The sequence below is a fragment of the Leptomonas pyrrhocoris genome (genome assembly GCF_001293395.1).
Source record: "Leptomonas pyrrhocoris isolate H10 chromosome Unknown, whole genome shotgun sequence".
Classification (NCBI taxonomy): domain Eukaryota; phylum Euglenozoa; class Kinetoplastea; order Trypanosomatida; family Trypanosomatidae; genus Leptomonas; species Leptomonas pyrrhocoris.
In genome coordinates, this window is record NW_015438362.1 from 1,397,579 (window position 1) to 1,417,320 (window position 19,742).

The 19,742-nt window shown below is 57.9% G+C and overlaps 7 protein-coding genes across 8 annotated transcripts; all 7 read right to left on the reverse strand.

Annotated features, from left to right (window-relative positions):
- Positions 1-196: 196 nt before the first annotated feature.
- On the reverse strand, positions 197-3,006 carry ABB37_04142 (hypothetical protein; the record flags this gene model as incomplete). The annotated part of the gene is made up of 1 exon (XM_015801717.1): positions 197-3,006. Exon 1 carries the CDS (start codon positions 2,984-2,986, stop codon positions 197-199), a length of 2,790 nt encoding a protein of 929 aa, XP_015660337.1. The 5' UTR covers positions 2,987-3,006.
- Positions 3,007-3,464: 458 nt separating this feature from the next.
- On the reverse strand, positions 3,465-5,683 carry ABB37_04143 (calphotin-like protein; the record flags this gene model as incomplete). Its single annotated transcript, XM_015801718.1, has 1 exon — positions 3,465-5,683. Exon 1 carries the CDS (start codon positions 4,557-4,559, stop codon positions 3,465-3,467), a length of 1,095 nt encoding a protein of 364 aa, XP_015660338.1. The 5' UTR covers positions 4,560-5,683.
- Positions 5,684-6,104: 421 nt separating this feature from the next.
- Positions 6,105-6,741, reverse strand: ABB37_04144 (hypothetical protein; the record flags this gene model as incomplete). The annotated part of the gene is made up of 1 exon (XM_015801719.1): positions 6,105-6,741. Exon 1 carries the CDS (start codon positions 6,612-6,614, stop codon positions 6,105-6,107), a length of 510 nt encoding a protein of 169 aa, XP_015660339.1. The 5' UTR covers positions 6,615-6,741.
- A 336-nt stretch (positions 6,742-7,077) lies between these two features.
- ABB37_04145 (putative DNA-binding protein) lies at positions 7,078-8,017 on the reverse strand (the record flags this gene model as incomplete). Its single annotated transcript, XM_015801720.1, has 1 exon — positions 7,078-8,017. The coding sequence occupies exon 1, from the start codon at positions 7,939-7,941 to the stop codon at positions 7,078-7,080; it is 864 nt and encodes a 287-aa protein (XP_015660340.1). The 5' UTR covers positions 7,942-8,017.
- A 1,554-nt stretch (positions 8,018-9,571) lies between these two features.
- ABB37_04146 (putative nuclear pore complex protein) lies at positions 9,572-13,743 on the reverse strand (the record flags this gene model as incomplete). Of its 2 annotated transcripts, none has more annotated exons than XM_015801722.1 (1): positions 9,572-13,743. In XM_015801722.1, exon 1 carries the CDS (start codon positions 13,487-13,489, stop codon positions 9,572-9,574), a length of 3,918 nt encoding a protein of 1,305 aa, XP_015660342.1. In that variant the 5' UTR covers positions 13,490-13,743. The 2 variants fall into 2 exon arrangements, with proteins under 2 accessions (XP_015660342.1, XP_015660341.1); XM_015801721.1 differs by having other exon boundaries at positions 9,572-13,706.
- Positions 13,744-14,542: 799 nt separating this feature from the next.
- Positions 14,543-16,855, reverse strand: ABB37_04147 (hypothetical protein; the record flags this gene model as incomplete). Its single annotated transcript, XM_015801723.1, has 1 exon — positions 14,543-16,855. The coding sequence occupies exon 1, from the start codon at positions 16,682-16,684 to the stop codon at positions 14,543-14,545; it is 2,142 nt and encodes a 713-aa protein (XP_015660343.1). The 5' UTR covers positions 16,685-16,855.
- A 1,046-nt stretch (positions 16,856-17,901) lies between these two features.
- Positions 17,902-19,655, reverse strand: ABB37_04148 (putative Chaperonin; the record flags this gene model as incomplete). Its single annotated transcript, XM_015801724.1, has 1 exon — positions 17,902-19,655. The coding sequence occupies exon 1, from the start codon at positions 19,513-19,515 to the stop codon at positions 17,902-17,904; it is 1,614 nt and encodes a 537-aa protein (XP_015660344.1). The 5' UTR covers positions 19,516-19,655.
- Positions 19,656-19,742: the final 87 nt, after the last annotated feature.

The following is a 19,742-nucleotide window of genomic DNA, read 5'->3' on the forward strand; positions in this document are numbered from 1 at the left end:
GCCTTACATATTCGCAAAGATGTCGCTTGTGTATTCTTTATTTGGTGTTTACGTAGCAGAATCCAAAGCATCGAATAAACGGGAAAAAAAAGGAAAAGCGGCGAACTGTGAAGTGGTGCATGCCGCTGCATGCGATGCCCTCCTGCCTGCTGCGTCCACATGTGCCTACTGCCGTTCCAGCACACACGCAACCAGCTCACTGCAGGTGCAGCTCAACAACTCCTTGCAACTCCACCTCCGTGATCAGCTGAAACTCGACGAAGTTGTGGAATTTATGCTGGCTTCGATTCACCTGCTGCTGTGGCGTCTGCTGCCTCGCCAGCAGCACTGCGTTTTCGCTTTCCCACCTCTCAAACGACGCAAACATGTCTCCGGCGTGGACAGCGGCAGTGCCATCCACCGTGGCGACGGTGATGTGAAGAGGAACGGGTTTCCTTTTTGCCGCTGGTGCGGCGACTCCTTGGAGCGCCTGACCGCTACTCAACGCAACACCGAAGCAGATGGCGTGCCGATCCAGCAGCAACGACTTCACACGTACCACAACTTCCTCACCGGCTTCAAACCCCTCCGCAGCGAGGTACTTGTGCATCGCATCCTCCACGGACGACGCAGTCGTCGCACCACCATGCAGCAGCGTCACGTGTGGACGGGATGCTTCTCCTTCAAAGCGTTCCTGCAGCGCCGCCGCAATATCCGACGGTGCCTTCACGGCTTTCCCGTGCAGAAGCCAGCCGCGTAGCCACTTCAGGTGCCCCCGGGCAATCGTACCCGCAACTCCGGTCGACTCCGCAGCAGACGACGCGTTGCCCCACAGAGCTGCTGCCACTTGGCGCACGAGGCGGCGACCCGCGGTAACCAGCGAACTCGCTGGTGCTTCGGTAGCACGCAGCGAGGGGCAAAGCGCGGCAAACAGCACGTCCGCCGCTATCGCCCGCAACGACTTCGCGGAGCAGCACAACCGCACCTGCAAGGAGCAGAATTTCGCTTTCCTTTTCAATGCCAAGAACGACGCGACATCCTTCAGCTGCGCGGCGGTGCTTTCCGGCACGCCAAGTAGACTCTGCAGCAGCGTGGCGTGGCTCTGCTGCAACTGCGCTCGGACAGATGCCACCGTCATCGCAGGAGGCGGCCCGACCGTGGAAGCGGAAGGCCGACCTGCGATGCTCCCTTCCCTCTCTTGACGCGCCGTTAGCTGCTGGATGAGACGCCGTTGGATTTCAAAGGCCGCCGCCTCCGCTGCGTGCGTGTTGGTGTCCACGTACCAGCACGCCTCCTCCGCTGTAGGCGGCTGGAATTTCTTGCGCACCGTGTACAGAGCGTGCTGGGCCTCCGCAGCGTTGTGCAGCACTTCATGGTCGTCGCGGTCTGCAGCTCGCTGCGCGCTGATCGATGCATCGGGGCAGTCCACGTACACGATTTGGTAGCCCTCAAGCGAGGATGGGAAGCACCGCCGCCACGCCTGCCGACTCGCTCGCGTGGCGTTACACGCGTCAAACACGAGAAGACCGCTAAGCTGTCCTTCCTGGGAGAGGCGCGCTACATCACGCATCTCGTCGCACAGCTCCTGGTGAACCAGCGCGCGCAGCCGCCTCTGCTTGTGTTTGCTGCTGTTATCGTCGATGCCGTGCTTCAGCCCCACGTCGCGGCTCACGGCGTCGCGGCTTACATGCACCATAAAATGCAGGGAGGAGTTGGTCGAGTCCGCTGAAAACATCTTCAGCAACGCCTTTGAAACGGTTGTTTTGCCGGCCCCTGGCAATCCACAAAGAACGAGGACGAAGAGGCGACAGTGGCCGCGCGGATTCGCTGCACGTGCTGAGATGTCTTGCAGCTGTGCGAGAGCGCGGCCAACGGTCTCGCTCGCGTCGCGGTAACGTGTACGCGCCTTCGCGTGCAAGGCGGCCTCAAACTGATCGCTGAGCCGCGAGACACCAACGTCTGCCATCATCGTGCGTATTTCTTCAACTGCCGTGTTCGCCGTCAGCCAGCCCAGGAATCCCTGGTGATAGAGGTACATCGGTGGATTTGAGTCGCCCATCACGAGTGAGCGAAATGCGCGCAGGACAACGTACTTGGGCGTCTTCAACTTTAAGCGAATGGGGCAGCACCACGGCAGCGATTCGGCGTGTGGGCGCCCCGCCTGGCCTGCAGCGACTTCAATTAACACCACGAAACCTTCGGCCAGTATGGGACACTCTGTGAAGAGCGGGTAGACGCTCTTCCACGTTTCGGCAGCTGCCATCACGTCGTGCAGCGCTGCGCTGTTCTGCAGTACGACTGCAGGCGCACTTCGCACGCTCCACTTTGCCGCGATCGTCGCCATCGCGGCAAAACCGACGCTCTCCTCTCGCAGCTGCGTTCGCTTGAGCACTGCAATCAGCACCAACTGAGCATCAAAAACATCCGCTTCAAGCACCGGGTGCTGATGATCCTCTGCGCGCCAGATACACTCAAACGACGCGCAAGCGCCCCAGGAAAACAAGTCGGACGCCATCAGAGCACGCCGCGCGTTGTCCAGCTTCGCGAGCAGCTGGTGGGCTGCGTCAACGTGCGGGCCGGCCAACACATGCTTGCTCATCACTTCCAAGTGAATCCCATCGAGAGAAAACACCGTGACAACAAAGCCCGCCATCTTCCGCACCGCCCACACGAGGTTCACACTATTTGCCCACAAAGCCGGATCACTCAGCCACGCGTCGCTCACCTCGCTGATGTCGAAGAATTTGTTGATGCCGCGGCACACGATTGCGCCGGTGCCCTCCTCGATCAGTAACGATCGCGCACCGCATGGCAGACTGTTCACATCGCCCTGGGAAGCATCCTTCACACTGACAGACACAATCTGACGTCCATTTGACAGCTCAGCCGAAGAGGTACTTGCCCGGCCTCTCGCCACGTATGATTCCAAGTCTCGCAAATCGATGTGAGTGGAGGTTGGCTGCGACTGCTCGCACCGAAACCAGCATTCGCTTTTCAGCGCATCCATGTTCAACACGTGAGCGCACCTCCACGGACATTGTTACCGAGTCGGAACGCAAGTGTCAAGAGAACAAGAAACGAGAAAGAGATAGAATCAAGAGCGTGGAGGGGAAAAGAAACGTTCAATTCGGGAGTGCCTCCCAGCAAAATGCAAGGAAGTTTTCCTTCTCTTGCGAGAGCTGCTTACACCACTTAGCCGCGAGAGGGAAATGCACTCCTGGTTTAACGTCTGTGTGGGCTGCCCGAAAGACCAGATGGCGTTGTGGGAAAGGGACGCGAGAACCCTCTTGAAAACCCTTTTAATGCGGTACATTGTCCGTATCTATCGTGCACATGCGCAACGCAACGTCTATTGGAAGAGCCCAAGGAAAAGAAAGAACAGCTTCTACTTGTGTGGCGTGCAGCAAAAAACGTTTAGCGGCACGGCCACACACACACACACACATGCACCCACGAAACCCCTTTGTCGAGGAAGAAAGACACCTTCAAGAGAACGCCGTGGCGTGGTACGATACCGCCCCTGCGTGGGGATACGCTGCGTCATCGATGCTCACCACCTGCTCCTTCACAAAGGTGGACGTGGTGCCGGCGTGCGTGTCTTGCATGTATGTCTCCTCTGTCGCGACGGGGCGACGTACGCGTGGCGGGCGCACACGCGGTGCACAGATGGCAGTGATCATCACCATCGACTCCTTCAACAGAATCTCCTTCAGGGGAGGGGACGCATTATCCTTCGCCCCTTTTGTCAGCAGCAGCACAACGTTGTCCAGCTTACCCGCCGCGGCGGCAAATTGCAAGGCTGTGGCTTTCATCCCGAGACCAAGCACGAAGGTATCGCCAGTACGCTTGAGGCCCCACTGCCGGCGGTGGTACTGCACGTAGCCGGCGGAGCTCAACACGCCGTCGGCATTCTTCGACGTGAGGACGCGGTTGAGCTGCTGTGGGGAGCCGAAGTAGGCGGTGGTCCACACGGTGGCCTTGCTCAGGTCTTCTTCCTCCCCATGCTTCAACAGCACATCCTCTCCGCTCCGCGACGCTGACGGAACGGGGTCTACCGGTGGTGGTGGTGTGGACGCAACATGACGCACCTCCGCCATTCGTTTGACCTCAATTTTGAGGTAATTCTTCGCCACATCGAGCTGGTCGAGGAGGAACTGAAGGCGCTGCGCCTCTGCCGACTCGTAATACGCGCTCGTCTTCTCAAATGAGACCTGTGGCACAAACGGCGGTCGCAGGAGATCCAACGGGGCACCGCTGTACCGTGCACCTCCAAAAATGACGTACTCGGGTGGCAGCGTTAACGGCAGAGACGCCAGTACGTCCGCCTCGCACCACTGCAGAAGTATCGCAGGAGGTAGCATGTGTGGGGTCTTCGTCTCCGCGAGCGGAAACTTCATTTCAGGTTTTGGAGCGGCGGCGGTGCTCAGCAGTGCCGGGTACAGCCACTTGCTGTAGTCTGGTATCTTCAACTCTTCTTCCTCAGCCACGGGGGGCGGCGGTGGAGTTGCCGGTGCCTCTTCTTCCGTTGCGCGGAGCGTCGGCAAAGGCGCAGCGAGCGGACGAGAAACGACAGCAGGCATGGGAAGGGTAGGAACGGCTAGAGTCCACGACGCTGGCGGTGCTGCAAGGGCCGGGTGAAGCGAAGGCACTGCAGAACCACCTGTAGCGGCTGTTGCTGCTTGTGGGAGGAGTCCCGAAGGTAGCGGCAAAGAAACTGCCGTGGGTACTGAGGGAACACGCAGCGCAAGTAAAGAGGAAGTCGCAGGCGGCAGTGAAGGAAGCGTAGGGGTCGCCACGGGGGGCGTCGTGGCTGTTTGCATGTAGTGTGTGTTGGCGGTACGCAGTGCTGGCGCTGCTGGACTCGGCGCGGAGGAGGGTACGGGCAACGTCGGCACGACGACTGGGGCGGCCGACGGCGCCGGGACGCGCAACGCGCTGTGGAGGGGCTGCGACCCGGTGAGAGTTATCGAAGGAGGGGCAGTGACGACGGGCACCGCCGCGGCAGGCACCTCCGTGCGCTCGCCCGGCAGAGCGAAGGTGACCATCCTCGTAATGGAGGGCCGGGCAGCGCGCCCGGACTGCGGATGCGGCGATGCGTTGAGAACAGCGGTGAGAGGAGGCGGGGACGGTGTGGTGGATTGGAGCCACGGTGCCGGCACGATCTGCGCTGCTGTCGCTGCGACGGGGGGAGAAGAGGATCCACGAAGGGCCACGGAAGGCATTGGAAGTGGAGTTGTGGAAGCAGGAGGTGCCACGGCCGGAATGCTGAGGACAGGCACGGGAATAGCGAATGCGTACGTCGCCTGTCGGGGTGCGGGTGGCACAGCCGGTGGCACAGCGAGTGTGGGGGCTGCTGCAGGACGTGGGACAACGGGAACATACGGAGAAGGAGAGGGCAATGCGGAGAAAGCAGGCACTGGCAGGGGCACCGGCGGTGCAGCGACGTGTGGCGCAGCCAACACTGGAGAAGGGCTAACGACAGCTGCCGGCCCTGCAGGTACCGGCGCAGGTACAGGCATAGGCATGAGGGAATTGTTGTAACCTGCGTACATTATTTGTTTCGCCGCGATGGGCTGCGCGGCGCGTCTTCTATGAAAACAGCTGTAAACAATATGAGGGTTGTAGCTTCCTCAAACGGCTCTCGCAGGGAAATAAAAAGAAGAACAGCTCTACGAGGTAGATGGAGGTTGAGACTTATGCCGTCTGATTTGTCGAAGGAAGAAGAAGGTGAAAGAGCAGATGTTCGCAACAGTGAAGGCGACGAACCTGTGAAGGTAGAATGAGAGAAAAGCTGAGAACCGCAAAGGCCACAGCACTTTCCTTGCATTATCACGGTAAAAGAAAAAAGGGGGGTATCTGTTCGCTATCAGTCAACCTCGCGGTGCATCAGAACACAGCTTTGTCGAATAGGCTGCTTACTGTATTCCTGTTGTTGCTGTTTCAGAACAACCCATAAGGCACACTCCAAACTGGAAAGCTGAACATCGGTGGAGCAGACGTTTCTGCTTTCTTTCTGGATTCTTCTAGGTTCATGCATTGTGAGCAGCGACACGATCCACATATTATTTTCTCGTTGGAAAGTGGTAAGCACTGCAACAAGTCCGCCGTTATTCAGATGACGACGATTACTTCGTGACCTTCGCAGCCGACTGTTCAGCCTTTTCCATGCGCACGATAAACTCGTACTCATCGGCGGTGACCGGCTGCACGCTCAGCCGCGATTGGGTGAAGAGCGCCATCTTCTGCAACTCCTTGCACGCCTTCATCTCAGAGAGAGTGACTACGCGCTTCCACTTCGCCACAAACTTCACATCCACCATCTGCCACGGGTTCCTCTCCGCCGTGGCCTTTGGATAGTAGTACTCAGAAGTCTTGTCCAGCGCGGTGTAGTCGTCATAGGCCAGACGAGCCACCTCTGCCAAACCTGCCACGCCGGGCTCTTTCGTGTTGCTGTGGTAAAAGAGAACAACGTCGCCGACGGCCATGGCACGCATGTTGTTGCGCGCTGCGTAGTTGCGCACGCCATCCCACGGTACAGTCTTCTCCGCGGCCAGCTGATCAATGGAGAACTTTTGCGGCTCCGATTTCATCAGCCAGTAATGGACCTCCGCCGGGCGGACGCGCTTTCGATGCATCTACTTACTGTGATCCAAATAAACGCTCCACTGCAGAGGAAGACCTAATTCAGAAGGGTGTACGATAGCGTGGGATGTGCGACGATACCGCTCACACAGCTCAGCAGTGTGACGCGTTAGCACGATCTTCAAAAGTTGAAAGACAAGCAGGTAGGGGAAGGATAAATAGGCACCTCAGTTGTGAAAGTACGCAGACACAGTTGCGCAACGAGGTTCGGAACACGGCAAAAAAAAACCTAAAAAGCTAGCCGTGCGTTTGAGCGGCAGCTGGCGCGGTACCGGCTAAGACGTTCCTTCTCTGTACTTCACTCCAGTGTGCGTGCTGATGTGAGTATCTCTTTCTTTTTTTGCTTTTGGGGTAGCAAAGCCATGCGGAGCAGCGCTATAGCTGGCACCAACAACAGTAAGAAGCAGCGTAACAAGCATGCCGTCTCTCCCTTTCTCTCACCAGTGTGTGCAGACGTCACGGCTGCGACGCTTCGTCAGACTCGCCATCGTCAAACCATTCGCCCTCCTCTTCCTCGATGCGGATGGGGCTCACCTCCTCCATCATCGGCGTTGCCGTTTGCACGTTCTGCGGCACCTGCTCCAGATGCGGCTCCACGTCTTGGTGGAAATGCACGTCGGCATCCTGCTGCATTGCAGTTTGTTGCGTCACAGAGACGTGTTGCCGTCTGCGGTTCGACGCACGCGACACCCTCGCCACGCGGCGCGCCTGTGCCTTGCGGTCACGGTGCTCCGCGGTGCTGCGGGCGTACTCGAGCATGCGACGCAGCGTGGAACTCTTCGCCGTGCGCAGTTGAATATTGGTGCTGCCCGACATACCGCCCACATCCAGGTTTTCGTAGAGTGCGTAAATACGAAGAATCTCGCGGCTGTCCGCGGGGGACATGCCCGCACACGCCTTTTTCACCTCCAGCGGAGCCACAGGGGCCACCCGCAGCTCCTTCACGAAGCGATCCTCCATGAGCGTCTCCATCGTCCGTGCCAGCTTTGAGATGGGCGCCTGTATGCCGTTGTACAGGTAGCAGTTGTTCACGACGCTCCGCATGTCCGCCATGAAGTCCTCAACGGACTTGTACTCGTACCGCTGCAGCTTGCGCTGGATCAACTCCCAGTACATCGGCCGGACCACATGCTGGACGTAGTCCGGCAGATTCGAGGGGTTCTCTAAGAACACGCCGTCGCTGTCCAGCTCTGCAACGCTCTCCAATATGCGCCGGCAGTCCTCGTAAAACTGTCCATCTAAAAAGTGGTAGATTTCGTCGCGACGCCGCTTCAGGCGGAGGCGCAACTCCTCCACCTGCACTTGGCGCACTGACGTCATGTCTGTCTGCGTATACGGGCTCTTTACAGTTGCTCGAGCATTCGTGCCAGGTGAACTGCACGCTGTTGTGCAAGGCTAGTACGGTGAGGCGAGAAGGGGTAGCAGATCAGTACTGAAATAAAGAGAAGAGGAAGATTCAATGCAGTCCCGGCACAGCTCCATTTTTTTCTGTAACAGCGGTTGTTTCTTTTAATTGGCCAAAAGAAACGCGGCCTAGAGTTTCTCAGCGTGCTTTGGAGAAGCACACGAAAGACATTGTCAAGACTCCTCGACCGAAGGAAGAACAGTCGCTGGCGGCGCTGCTGCTCCTCAGCAACCCTGTGTGTTGCAAAGGGCCACGAGAGCTCATTCCATCTTGAAACAAAGCAGCTTTCTTCCAACTTATTGTTGATTTAGATAGCGGATAAATCGGAGGAAGGAAGTGTGCTCCTTTTACGACGCAGCCCGCGCCTAAGCAAACGATACGCGATGGCGCCTCTGCTCACTCACGTTCTCAAAAAGCGTCGTCAACGACTGCCGATGCGCTTGAAAAGGGAAGCCACACAACGCAGTACAGCAGACAGAGCACCACGAAGGAGATGAGATAGTCTTTTGCGTAACGCAGCACAGGCCAAAGTGGAAATTCGCGGTAGGGACTATTCGGTAGCGGCAGTGCCCCTCCACGGCCCACCTCCCAATGATTGGGGTACAGAAACATGGACGCGTACCATACATCCCCATCGACCTGTTTGTTAGTCGACCCATTGGCGTCTTCTGGCCTGAGGTAGTCAACCAACGCCGCAGCTACGCGCAGCACCCTGCGATGCACACGGCTGTCTTCAAAATATGTCATTTTCTTTTCCAGTCCGAAATCATGCCCACTGAAGCAATACCGAGGCGGCTGTCGATATCGATGAGCCAGTCTCACAAAGTGTTCCTCTTCTCCACGCCAGTAAGAAGGCTGTAGAGGAGCACGAAACGAAAAGGAAGAGAAAGGCGTGAAAAGAAGAACGGGGTGTTTGTGTGTGTGGGGGGTCCGGTTTTACGCAAGCCGTGAAGTCCGCTTCCTCCTGAGAGCTGCACTGCACGCAGCATGAGAAAGGGAAAACAAAGGAGAAGGGACAGAACGACTGCGAAGCTGTGTCGTCGCTTGTGCATTGAGAGAGAAAATATTTTTCCCACGGTGCGCAGCAGCGAAGTCATGGGAATCAAAAACGCCACCTGCAAACGTAAAATTAGATGCGGAGGTAAAGCTTTTCTTTTTATTTTTAAAGAGGAACGCAGAGGAGCACCTTTGAGACGTCACATCTACCGGTGTCGCTCTTACACACGCACACACGCACAAAGATCTGGTACACACAAAGGAATACAAAAAACTTTCCATCAAACACCACAACTCTATTTCAGACATTATTCTCTTTCTTCTGAGAGCTAGTGTAGTTGCGCAGGCATCGGTCACTGCAAAACGCGCTAGCGGTAGTCGCCGTCGTCCGGAATGTTCATCGTCAAGCCCACCGCTCACGCACCTCTACGACGCTCTTCTTCAGTGACGTCAGCGGTCTCTGCGTACGTTGCATTTAACAATCCTCGGGCGTGAACGTCGACTCGTGTGTGGAGAAACGCCAAGAGCAGTCAATCCAATTCTCACGAGTTAGTAGTACGGCATCCCGCCTGCCATTACGTTGTTCACCTTCGCCAGCAGCTCTTCTGCCCCCTCCACCGCCACCTGCTCATTCGAAGAGCGCACGTTGCTGGCTGCTTGTCGAATCGCATTTCGCACCGCCGCCATGGCGTTCGTGATGAGCCACTGCTGTACGGAGCCGCGTCGTGCGAGGTCGGCCAGGCACAGCAGCACCGTGGCGTATCCGTACACGAGGTACCCCGTCGTCACGCCGGCCTGCTCAAACTCCTCACATTCGACCCCGGTGTCGTCCTTGTCGCCCAGCACGGTTTCGTAGGTGAGGAAAAGCACCTTCGGGTCCACGCCGAGGCTCACCAGCAGCTGCACCGTCTCTGGCGACCCTGTCGGCGTGCGCAGGAAGCAGCGCGACTCGAGTATCCGCACCAGGTAGGACAGGGGGAAACAGCTGGTCTGGTTGAAGTACTTCTCAATGAGCCGCTTGGTGATGCTTTCCGTCGCGTCGTGCCGGTTCTGGAAGGCGCGTCCGATGCACGTGGCGTACACGGCCGGGTCCGTCACGTTGGAGCACAGCAGGGCATCCAGCTGCACCTCGGCACCGCCCAGCGCCGGGTACATGCCGCCCATCTCGATCAGGTCACTCGCCGACGCCACGTAGCTGGAGAGGAAGTCAATCTGCTGCAGCGCGACGTCGCGCTCCGTCACCACTTGGCCCTCCCACTGCACACGACGATCTAGAGAGGGGTCGCCAGAGGAGACAAAGGAAGTCGCAATGCGGTAGAGGCGCTGCTGCGTCTCCAGCAGTCCCAGCTGCTGTTCCACCTGCTGCCGCTGGTCGGACTGGCACTTCTTGGCGCACTCCAAGGCTTCGCGGAGGCAGCGGATGCGGTAGGGCAGGCGGTCCGCTACGGGGACGTCCGGTAGCGGCGACTGCGCCATGACAAAGCACTGCTGCATGGCCCCTTTGTAGTCGCCCTGCACATGGGACAAATAGTGGGCGTACTCCTCGGTGAGCACGCCGGCGTTGCGGCGGAGGTAGCTGGCCAAGAAGGGAGAGCGCGAGGCAAGGAGCGTCTCTCGGAGTGCGCGTGCCGTAGCCTTGTCATGACGCGGGGCGCACAGCCAGTCGAAGAGGAAGCAGTGGGCGTACTCGTCGGACGGTTCAATCTGCCAAATGGTGCCGGAGCGGCGCGGGCCGCCAAGGAGGTCGTCCACGACGCTGCGGTGATTCAGCCACGCCGCCTCCATCGTAGACACGGCGAGCTCCAGCACCTGCGTCTTGGTCTGGTGAACCGCGTAGGCACTACTGTTCCGCAGCTGCGCGCTCGATTGGCCGTTGCCTTCCGAGAGAAAGATGTGCAGCGCCGCGTTGTTGGGGTCCAGCTGCGCCGCCGCGTGCAGCAGCAGCTCCACCGCCACGTTTTCGCGTTTGAGGCTGCGCAGCTGCTCACAGATGCTTTGAAGGGCGCCGGAGGGCCAAAAAAGCGCGGCCTTGGCGCCGACCTCCGCAGCCCACTGCAGCACCTGCGACTCGGTGTACGACTGGAGCGACTCGCCCCGCGTGAGGGCGTCCATCTCGCTGCGGAGGCGGTACGCCTGGGTGCTGATGCCGCCAAAAAAGTAGGGGCACTTCTGTTGCAGCTGGATAAAGGAGGCCACGCGATCGCCCGCACTGGCGCTGACGCCCTGCTGGGAGTCCAGTAAGACTTGGCTCAGATAGCGGCCCAGCCGCTGCGCCACCTCCGCGTCGCGCATCACCTGTGCAAACGTGACTGGCGCGTCGCCAGAGTGCAGCGGGATCCACGGCACGCGCTGCAGCAGCGTCGTTGCCTGCAGTGCCTTGTGTGCCAGCTCGTAGCAGCCGTACAGCATGGTGGCCTGAAGGCGCTTCACGTCGTCGGACCGCAGACTGCGGCCGCGAGGCACGAAAACGACCACCTTGTCCTGCTGCCATTCGTGCTGCATGTCGATGGTGCGCTGCTGCTCCGTGACGGAGCCAACGGAAAGGCTGTCGAGGTACTGAATGAGCTTCGTCAGCACCACGGCCACGGGTGCGACGTAGCTCTGCGACACCTTGCTCACCGCCACATCCCACAGGAGGCTCAGCGATCGCGCGAGGAACGTGGCGAGGCCGGTAGCAAACGGTGACATGAGAACAACGATCTGCTGCACTTCCATATCCACGCCTGCGTTGGAGGCGCTTTGTGCGCCAGGCAGCTGCATGCTGCGTAAAAGGTCCCTCGCTTTGCGCTGCGCCTCCACGTTCTCTGCCGCACGGAGCCGCCGCCCGAGTTCGCTGAGGGAGAGACCCTCGTCGCCGCTGCTCACGAGCGAGCCGTCGCCGCTGAAGGAGCGGGGGACGTCGGACACCGTGTGGAGGGCCCCAATGGCGATCTGAAAAAGCATCGCCGCGTAGTCGGTGGCGCTGTAGACGGAGGTGAAGCGGCTCAGCAGGGCGTCGCGGCACTCGGCACCGGCGCTGGATAAAATGAGGTACAGTGTGTCAACTGGACGGGCCTGGGTGTAGAGGGAGAGGCCGTGGCGGTGCACCACGATGTACGTCACGGCAGGGGAGCAGGTTTGCGCGCACAGGTCGTTGAGGTTCTGCGCGGCGCGGCTTGGCAGTTTGTCGATGGCATCGACGCGCACGATGTGTGACGACGGCCCGCTAAAGACAGTGACGATATCCCGCGCGTTATGATGCGGTGCCATGATCGTCGGCGGCGACGTCGCGGCGAGCACCTCGTCCGACGCGCGGTCGTCGCTGGCGTCGCTGAAGGCGACCAGCACCGCCGTGGCCGAGCCGTAGCACACGCTCACCTCCTTGCCGGGCGGCAGATACGACGGGGTGTGCGACTGGAGAATGAGCTCTGCCGAGTACACAGAGTCGAACGTGTTCGTGTAGCGGTAGCGAAACTGATCGCCGTTGAGCGCGGTCGCCATCAGACGACAGCCCTGCGCATCTGCGTCGATCACAAACACCCGAATCAGCGGCGCCGCCTCCCCCTGCGCGGTCGACTGGGAACGGAGCTGGCGGTCTGGTTGGTGCCGCAGAGAGAGCATGTACCGCAGCCCGCCACTAGAGTTGATGCGCCACAGGCCGATGGTGCTCTGTTCACTCAGCGTGACAAGAATGCCGTCGCGTTCGTCCACGGCGAGGTCGATCAGGCCGCCGTGCGCGCCGCCCGTCCACGTCTCCCACACATTGCTGACGACGGAAGTCAGCTGGCCCACCACCGGGGTGCTGGAAAACCAATTTGTGTAGCTCACCAGGCGGATCTTTGGGGTGAAAGGGGTGTTCTCGCGCATGTAACGAACCTCGTACACGTGGCCATCTGCACCCGCACAGAAGACTCGGCCGCTGAAGCCGCTAATTTTTGTGATCACAACGTCGGTGGAGCAGCTGTAGCCTAAACTCACCACCTTCATCTCGGCAGCGTCGTCCTCGCCGACGACGCAGAGGCCGAGTAGGAAGAGCATGTTTGTGGTGGCTACCGGGAGAACGTAGGTGACATGCGGCTGGAAGGCCCCCGCAACAGGACGCACCGGCGTCCCGATTACTGTGATCAGCTCAGGAATCTCATCGTAGACGCAGAACTCGCGACCTCCCTGGTAGTCCCACAGCACCAGCTTGTTGTCGACGGTGAACCAAGCACGCGACAAGGCTGCGAAGACGCCAATAAGGGAGGAGTAACGCACCGTCTTCCAGAGGGACAAGAGCGTGTCCGGCCACGCGACGCTGCCAACAGGAAAGAAATCAGGCACGGTAGACGTCGTGTCGCGGGTGTTGAGGGCACAGGAATTGGAACGGACAATACCGATCGAATGGGGATTGGGGTGCCGCCCCGTCGCGGCGCCGGCCAGCACCGTGCTGACCACCTCTTCTACGACCGGTACAGTCCTCCTTGCGTCAACGCTCGTTTGCTGCATCGCGGAAGATGCAGAGAACGAAGTAGCGTCAAATCGTGCCCGCCTGATATATGAAGAAGCGCTTCCCGGTCGACGGGACGGAAGCAGATCCGCTAAAGACTGCTTTTGATTCTGTGTTGGTGATGGCCGAAGTAAAGAGCAGCCCTGTGATCGTCTTCCTTTCACGAAGAGGGAAGGCGCATTCAAGGTTGAGGGGCAAAGCTCGTTAATTAGCTCCTCACCAAAAGTAGAGCAGAAGAGCAATTACGTACCACTTTGGAAAAGAAATGAAGAATGAAAGGCAGGAAGTGAACGAGACCTAAGAACAAAAAAGAGGGGAAAACGTCGGATGCACCTTCAGCCCGTTCGAACTGCAAAATAGGGCGGTTGACTTCGCGCACTTTCCTCGACATTTTCCACCAACAAAACGCACGTTAAGACAAGCGTCTACAGCCTCATTTGTTGTTGTTGTTTTTTTCACCAAGTAAGTGGTTTTCTAAACAAAGCGGTCAGCAACACACGGAAAAGTGTTCGGCAGAGACCAGAGGTCTTGAAAGCCAAAGGGAATTGTGCTTGAACGCGTGCTCTCTTAACAATAACAGCATTCAAACGCGACCACATTATTGTTTTCTTTCACAAAGAAGAACACGTAACACAAACTCAGATTTAAAAAACGCACCACGTAAATGGAGGGAGAAAGAGTCAAAATAAAAATAATCGAACACGAAACGGTAAGAAAGGGACTAAAAAAAAAAAGCCAGTCAGCGTTTGTGTCACGGCAAAAAAGGCCAGCCGGCGGGGGAAAGAGAGAGGATGTGCACGTGTAAAAAAAAAAAGAGAATAACGACGGCAGAAGGCAAAAGAAAAAGAAAAACGATGATACGGTGGAAGGAGCAGCAAGAAAGCAAAAACGGATGCGACACAACAGTAGAAAGCAATCTACCGAGTGGAAAGGGTGTAAATGCTTCGAGGACGCCCGACACGTAGCAGGAATTGTGTTTTTCCTAGCAGCGTTTGGTGGATTCTGCAAAGCTTGTCGAAGATCGCGCCCTTCGATACCCTGCCTCACACCACTTAGTTGGAGTCCGAGTCTGAGTCGATCTGCAAGGCGCCGAAGCGGGATGGAATGCGTGGGCGCGCCACTTCGGCGGCCGCGATCGGCGTGGCACTGACAGCGTCGGTCTTCGTATCATTTGCCGCGCCTCCCATCTCCTTTTTCTGCTTTTCTTCTGCCGCGTCAGTCACGTGAAACGCGATGCTGCTCTCACCTAAACCGCGGTGCGACTTGCCGCCGCGCACGGTGGACGAGTTGAGAGAACTCTTCTCCGTGGATCGCGTTGACAGTGGCCGTGGAGGGGCTGTTGGAAGAGGCGGCGGCCCTGCTGCATTGCGTTGCGTTGTCAAAGCCGCGGAGGAGATCGCCGGTGCGCTCACTTGACTCTTCCGCCGCGGGGGACGTGGCGGTACCGCGACGGCGGGACGTGGGGCCAGTGGCGCCTTCGAAGGGGGAACCATAGGATGGGCAGCGGCTGTGGTAGAAGGTGGCACCTCCTGCACCTTTGCCTTCGCCACAGTGATGCTGCCCTCCGCGTCGGACTTGGCATCGTTGGTTTGGAACACGACGGAGTCGGAGCTCGCGGAGCTGTTCACCATAAGATTGGCAAACAGTTTACTCTTCTGGCTAGACGCCGTCTTCGCAATTTCTACGGGCTTCGCTGCGTCCGCGCTGACCTCGTTGCTCTCCGCGTTCGGCAGCGCGACCGAATGGAACACGATGTTGGAGGTCGACTGCGCAGCATCCTCCGCCGTGCTGGGACGGACTCCGTCGACCGAGAAGACGACCGAGTCGGTGCCGCCGGTGGCGCTGAGGTGCGAGAATGCCGCCGGCAAAGGAGGGACGTCCTCGACATTGTCCAGCTTCACCGACGCAGGCGAGGAAGCGAGGTTTTGCGTTGGCCTCTGGGAGGTGCTGCCGTCCGAAGCCACCGCAGCCTCTCTGACCCCCGACGGCTGCTTCTCGTCGGGGGAGCTGGCACGAGAGGGGCTCGCCTCGGCCTCCGCCGCAACAGGGAACGTGATCGCTGCGGCGGCTTTGGGTCGCCTCTCGGCAGCGTGTGCAATCTCTTGCAACTGTCGCTGTGTCAAGGCGGAGAGCGGCGGAATGGGTCGTGCGGACAACACAAAAAGTGCCTTGTACACCGTGTGCAAGAGGGGAAGGTTCTCGAACACTAATCCTAGAGCACCGCCCACCTCATCCTCCACCACCAATGTCAAGGGCCGCAAGTGCCGCACCCGCAACGTGCGCAGAGGCATCTGCACGAGGGTCTCACGGGCGAGAAAGGCTTGCGCCGTGAGCGTGGCGTGGTCGAGCTGCAGGCACACCCGCTGCAATCCGCCTTTCGTTGTGGAAAAGTTGTGGCGCATTTGGACGCCACGCAAAAAGCACACGGTGTCCACTTGCGCAAGTTCCGCGGCAGAGAAGAGACCCCCAGACGTAGAAAAGGTGCCGTTGAAGGACGTCACTTCAAGCTGGTTGGGCGGAAGCATCGGCACCACGTGCCCCTCTGCAGAATCAGACAGCTGTCCTTCGAGTTGGGCAACTCGGCGAGCCAGACGCGTGATGGTGCGCTGGCGCTCCTCTAGTTGCCGATCAACCGTGGCGTCGTAGCTTCGCGACAGCTGCCCGCTATTGAGGTCCATCAGCACGGAGTCTATACTGATGCGACGCAGACCGTGCGTTTGCCGATATTCGTCTTTGCGAAGTCGCTTACAGTCGTTGATGAGCGCGTCGTATTCGTCCACGGTGCGCGGGCGGAGGTCGAGCAGCCACCCGTGACTCACGGCCAGGGCAGCGCGCTTGCCCAGCGACTTGGCGATGTGCCGCTCCTGCGAAGTGATTGGCAAGCCATCTATTGCCTCAATGCTCAGACCGATGGTGAGGAGAGCCATTAGCCGGTAATACGGATGCGCAGCAACGGGGCATCCTTGCAAGCATAACAATCGGAGAGATGCTTGCTTGGTAAGTCCACGAAAAGATTCTATTTTGTTGCGCTGCAGTAGCAACTCAGAAAGGTAAGAATGTGTGCCAAAGTGCTCAAAATTAGTCAGCTTGTTGCGCTGCAGATTGATCAATAAGAAGTGTTCCTGCGATCGCTCGGCAAGACCCTCTAAAGACTCGATTTTCTGCTCAACAAGGTCGAGCCGGTGGTATTCCATCTGTTGCCGACCACGCCGTGACCCATCTAATACAAGATGTGTACGAATACAAAAAAAAAGAAAACTAAAGGGGCACAAAATACACTAAGACGCGTGTAGCATCTCTGTCGAAGCTGATGTGAGACACCCCTCAAAGCAGATCAGACCAGTTCTACCGTCCGCGCCACGCACTGCGTGGGAGTTCGAAGCACAAAGGCAAATAAAAAAGAGAAAACTCAAGAAAAGGCAGCCAAGGTGAGGGAGTGAGAGAGAGCAGTTCCAAAAACAAATCAAGTTGCCTCAACATTCCAGGAGCGTGCAAAAGCAAAGGGTATAAAAAACGCCTCTTACAAAAGTGGTTTTATCAGCATCATTCAGCGTTGTATCCAACGACGACGCAGCAGCAACACAAGAAAAAAGAAGGAATGCCGAGCAACTACTTGGTGGCCCCTCTGCAAAGGACGGCAATTTGAAGCCGGCGTGAAGAAAAACGGCAGAAGCGCAGCTTTCTCCTTTTGCAAAAGCCTCCCAACAAGTGTGAAGACGAAATCCTCTGCCTTGCGAATCGCGGCTTCATACTACATTGCATCTTTCCAGCCTCGTCATCATCCACAGTGCACACACTGTTGCGGCTTACACACCTGTGTTGCTTTTCCTTGTTTTTATACACTTTCGCCTGACGTTAGTTATCATCAAGAATCTCGGCATGTCTTCAGCTCACAGAGCACTGAAACAACAAAATACATTACATTTTTTTTTTTAGCTGGCCCTCTAATGAGAGCGACAAACGCACGCCATCGCAAGAACAAAAGGTGGCACGTGCACCCTGCCTGTTGCTTTCAATAAACTGAAGAATAACCTGCACGCACCAAGAAAACAAGCACCGGTTACGCCCGCTGACTCCTGCAGAAGCGTCCGCTTGCCTGCAGCCATCGCTGCCTCCCACATTGCCAGCACGGGGTATAAATCCACGAATGGAGCGAAACGGTAAACGTCCTTTATATCTCACGAACAAATTATACGTCTCGACCCCTTTTCAGAGAGCCGCAACGATGGCGAAAACAGTGCATTATTTAGGAGGATAAACTAACGCACCCACACAACAAAATATCAACAAATACATGTCTCGCAAGCGCGCAACTCACGAGGCAACATCACTGCAACACGTGTTGCGCGCAACGCAAATCGCCTCACGAGCCCGCCACATCCGCTTCCACGTCCCTTTCGTACTTGCAAAATTAATCCGCATCACGCGCCTGCTCCGGGCGGTTCTTCGGGCCACCCGCCTGCCGCGCAACGATGATCTGGTTCACAGAGAGGACCGTCAGAACTGTGTCGGTGGCAAGCCTAATCGCCCAGAACTTGGTCAAGTACGGTTCGATGATGCCCGTCTCCAAGGCATCCAACGTGGTGCCGTCCGCGATGTTGACGCCCTGGTACTTCTTGCCGGCGTTGTGGTCGGCCTCCAACTGCGTGACCATATCCGTGCCGTTGAAGCCGCTGACCTCCGCCAGCGTGCGCGCCACCACTTCGAAGCTGGAGGCAAACTTGCGCACGGCGTACTGGTCCAGACCAGGGTTGGCCTCGGCGTAGCGCGTCAACTCCTTCTGCAGCTCCATCTCCACCGCACCAGCGCCGGCCACAAGACGCTTGTCCTTCGTGAGGGCCTTGAAGACGTTCACGCCGTCGTCGATAGCGCGCTCCACGTCGTCAAGCACGTTCTGCGTTGCGCCACGCACTACGATCGTCGACAGTTTCGAGTCGTCCTTGTCCTGCGCGAACGTCGTGACGCTCTTACCGCCGATGTCCATCACGTCCACCGAGTCGCAGCCGCCCATGTCCTCCATTGTCGGGGCGTCCAGCCGGGTCATGACGCGGGCACCGACCGCAGCGCACAGGCGCCGCAGCTCAAACTTTGACGGCACGCGCACAGCCATCATACCAAGACGGTTGATGAAGTGCATGGCAAGATCGCCGAATGACGAGTTGGATACGATGAGGTTGGCGCCGGATTTGTAGATGTTCTCGATAATTTCCTGCATAATCTCCTCCTCCTTGCGAGAGTACTGAATAAGGTCCTCGGCGTTCTCAATCAGCGCCGTGCCCTTTGTCTCCAGTGACGGCACGTCGACGGCGCAGCTGTACACGGCCACCTTGGCGTTCTTGAGGTGCTTCAAGTTGCTCTCCGTGTTGCGGCCAATCACGAAACCGCGGACGAGCTTGGAGGAGAGGATCGACTCGCCGTCCAGCTTCACCACGCGTACGTTGTCTACGTTGAAAGAGCGGACGTTGGAGGGGCACACGTTGATGCACGCCTCCGCTACCAGGTCTGCCAGAAAACCCTCGTAGCCGTACTGTTTCGACGCGATGGCGGTGCGAAGGGCCTCCGTGACGTGCTCCTTCAGAAGACAGTCATCTGCGCTCTTGCAGATCATCGTCTCCAGCAGCTCTAAGCTCTTGTTGCTGGCCTTCTTGTAGCCCTCAATGATGTCGCTGGGATGCAGACCCATGCGAACGAGCGACTCCGCCTGTGAGAGAAGCTCACCGCACAATGTCACGACGAAGTTCGTCCCATCACCGACTTCCTCTTGCATTGCGTTGGACGCCTGCACCAGAAGCTTTGCCGCCGGGTGCTCCACCTCCAGCTCACGCAGAATAGTGGCCGCGTCGTGCGTGACGAAGAGTTTGTTCAAGTGGTTGATGACCATCTTGCACAGACCGTTGGGGCCCAGCGAGCTGCGCGTGATCTTCGACAGTTCGCGGCACGCCTCGATGTTCTTCACCACCGGATCGTCCACGAATGTGGAGCCATCCTTCAACATCGACTGCGAACCTGTTTGCATGAACGACATTTTTGGCAGTTTTGTCGTTGGCTTTGTGACCCTCAAGTTACCCGGCGTTGCGTTGCTCAATGCTCAAATAAGGGGAAAAGAACGGCCTCTTAAGCGCGGAGGTGAGGTGAAGTAAGGGGGAAAAATATGTGGATAGCAACTGGCAGCAAACGAGAATATTCAATAATGTGGGACAGAGAGTACAAAAATGGCACGAGCGACAATGCGAGGTGAGAGGCGAGAGAAAG